The 2,579-nt window shown below is 42.5% G+C and overlaps 1 protein-coding gene across 1 annotated transcript in view; it reads right to left on the reverse strand.

The window, feature by feature from the left end:
- LOC118751373 overlaps positions 1-2,056 on the reverse strand; it is a 9,901-nt gene extending 7,845 nt beyond the window's left edge. The window contains exon 1 of the mRNA XM_036486225.1: positions 422-2,056. Within this exon, the coding sequence (XP_036342118.1) occupies positions 422-2,056 (1,635 nt within the window). The remainder of the gene's footprint in view (positions 1-421) is intronic.
- Positions 2,057-2,579: the final 523 nt, after the last annotated feature.

A 2,579-nucleotide genomic window follows, 5' to 3' on the forward strand; every position in this document is an offset into this window, starting at 1 on the left:
GATATTTCGTTTGATTCTCATTTACAAATATTTGCCGATACATTTTCTCTATATCGCTGTTGAAGACGTATTGGAACAGTCTCCAACGGAGTATGAGGATCGTTAAATCGGCCTGAAGTACAGGACCTGGAAGGAGGACATCATTCAAACTCATGCCATTAGCGGTTGGGCATGATGCGTTGAATACAACCCTGACCTTTGTAGTGGTACTTTCTTCCTTTAAAACGGCGTGGTGTGGTAAAAAATAGCAGTCCGTTGAATCTGGTGAAATGTTTTTGTTAATTTTTGACATATGTGCTAGGGTCTCGTATTCAGATACAACCCGGTTGTACTCTGTTTGAAGGACAGGCTTTTTCCCTAGTCGCGTCTCGTTCCGGTAGAACTGAGAGCATGCACTTTTCAGCGAAGGTCCTAAGCACACGTTTTTCGGAAAATCCCGTTTAAAAGGTAGAGACACAATGTATTTTCCATCGGTATTTCGTGTTGTAGTTGCTTTGAAGAGCTCTTCGCAGTATTTATCATCTTCGTTGATGCCTTTTTTCTTTGGGACATCCTCCAGCTCCCAAAATGCAGCTAGCTGCTTGTCCAACGTGACTTCGTTAAAATACGATACGATATTGTTAGTTGGACTGACTGAGTCCGCGCGACCAGTCAGTATCCAACCGAACACGGTCTCTTGCGCGAGAAGCGTATTTAATACGTTCTTCCTCATTCCGCTTAAAATTATTTGCGGGTAAATATCTCCTCCTAAGACCAGGTCAACTGGCTCATTGACGAAGAATCTTTTGTCCGCCAAGACCAAGTCTGGGAACGATTGCCGCGTCATTGCGCTTATCTGACAAGTCGGAAGATCCCCAGTTAATTGTGGTAAAACCAGCACAATTGCTTCTATATTAATTAACGGGTCTGTGGGTGACCGAAGTTGAATAGCACACGCTTCTTTTACCTGCGCAGATACAGAGTTATTGATGCCCGAAACTTGGGCATGCAAGCGTTTTGATGGCAGGTTGATTCTCCGTTTGAGTCTCTCAGTAATGAACGAGCACTCAGAACCAGAATCTATAAGCGCTCTAGCCGAAAAATCTATACCATTATAGTGTATGTTTACGCGTGCTGTTCCTAACAAAACTCCTTTACTTGTATTTGCGTAACAAGAATTTACATTTGTAACCGATTTGATGTTTCCTTTTTCAGATTCGCGTCTTGATTGAGCCTGGTTTGGAGTAGATTCCACGCTACCCGATGGATCATTTGTCGCTTTTGGCTGAATTGGCATATGGAGCAACTTGTGATGTCTCGAATGACAAGTGCTGCAGTTAAATGAGCTGGTACATCTTGAGACTGTGTGCCCAGCAGATAAACAATTCAAGCAACTGCGAATGCTCTTCACGTAATCTACTCGCTCCGTCGGCTTTAGACGCAAAAATCTGTCGCACTTTGATAGCTTGTGTACATTGCTGTTGCACATTTTACATGTTGCCTTTGCTACACTGGCTTGAAAGGCGCCAAGCTTTTTTGCAGGCGTCTCTGCAGAATTCCGAGAGCTTGGTGGTTTAGGTTTCGAAACTATATCTCCCCTAAGACCTGTCACGGTTTCCAGTGTTTGAAACCGATTGGATAGGAATTTATCCATATCTACCCATTTGGAAATCTCAGTTTTATTTTCTATGGTTTGCTCCCATAGTGCCAGTGTCGTTTCTGGCAGTTTTGTCGAACACAAATATGTGAATATTGCATCCCAATTTGAAACATCAATCTGATGACACTGAAGCGACGAGATGCAATTATTTATGTCGCGTTGCAGTTTCTTGATGGAGCTACCGCATTCACTCTCAACTGCGTTTAAATTAAATAATACCTTTAATTGGGCATTGACCAGGATACGTTTATTTTGGTACCTGTCACAAAGATTTTTCCAGGCCGCACCAAAGCCATCGTTGGTTAATGGGGATCTCTGCACTATTTCCTTGGCCTCCCCCTGAGTTTTTTGCCGGAGGTGATACAGCTTCTCAACTGGGGTAAGGCGCTTATTTAGAATGTATATAGCCGTAAACATATCCCTAAATGATGGCCACGAAAGATAATCTCCTTTAAAAATGTCTGTGTCGCAAGGAGGGAGATGAATATTAAGCTCGCGACCTGACTTGTATTCGCTTTCCTTTTCAGTCTTTGCGAGTTGCTCTGAAAGATCAGCCATTGCTGCTTGGCACCGCAAAAAACTGAAGTAGGTGCTTTTATACTTATTTTTAATTGCTGTCAGGTCTTTGGTTTCGAGCTCTTTTGATGCGCAAAGTTCATCATAAGACCCTTTTACCTTTTCCCACAGAGCCTTTAATTCATCCTTTTGGAAAGTTAAGGAGTGCTTTGTGTGCTCTGATGGCTGCATAGAGTTGTAGTCAGATTCGAATTCTGTTACTGAATCTGCCTGACGAATAAAGGTGTCCATTTTTGACCAAAGGCAACTGAAGTGGACGCAAGACAAAAGATTTCTTTGTGTGAATCGCCGCTTCGTAGAAAAAGATTGCCACTAAAAACGCTTAGCCCGAAATAAGTCTAATTCTTATAAGAACAACAAAAGA

This window comes from Rhagoletis pomonella, unplaced genomic scaffold, assembly GCF_013731165.1.
Source record: "Rhagoletis pomonella isolate Grant_MI unplaced genomic scaffold, Rhpom_1.0 Rhpom_scaffold_00001, whole genome shotgun sequence".
In the NCBI taxonomy this organism is placed as follows: domain Eukaryota; kingdom Metazoa; phylum Arthropoda; class Insecta; order Diptera; family Tephritidae; genus Rhagoletis; species Rhagoletis pomonella.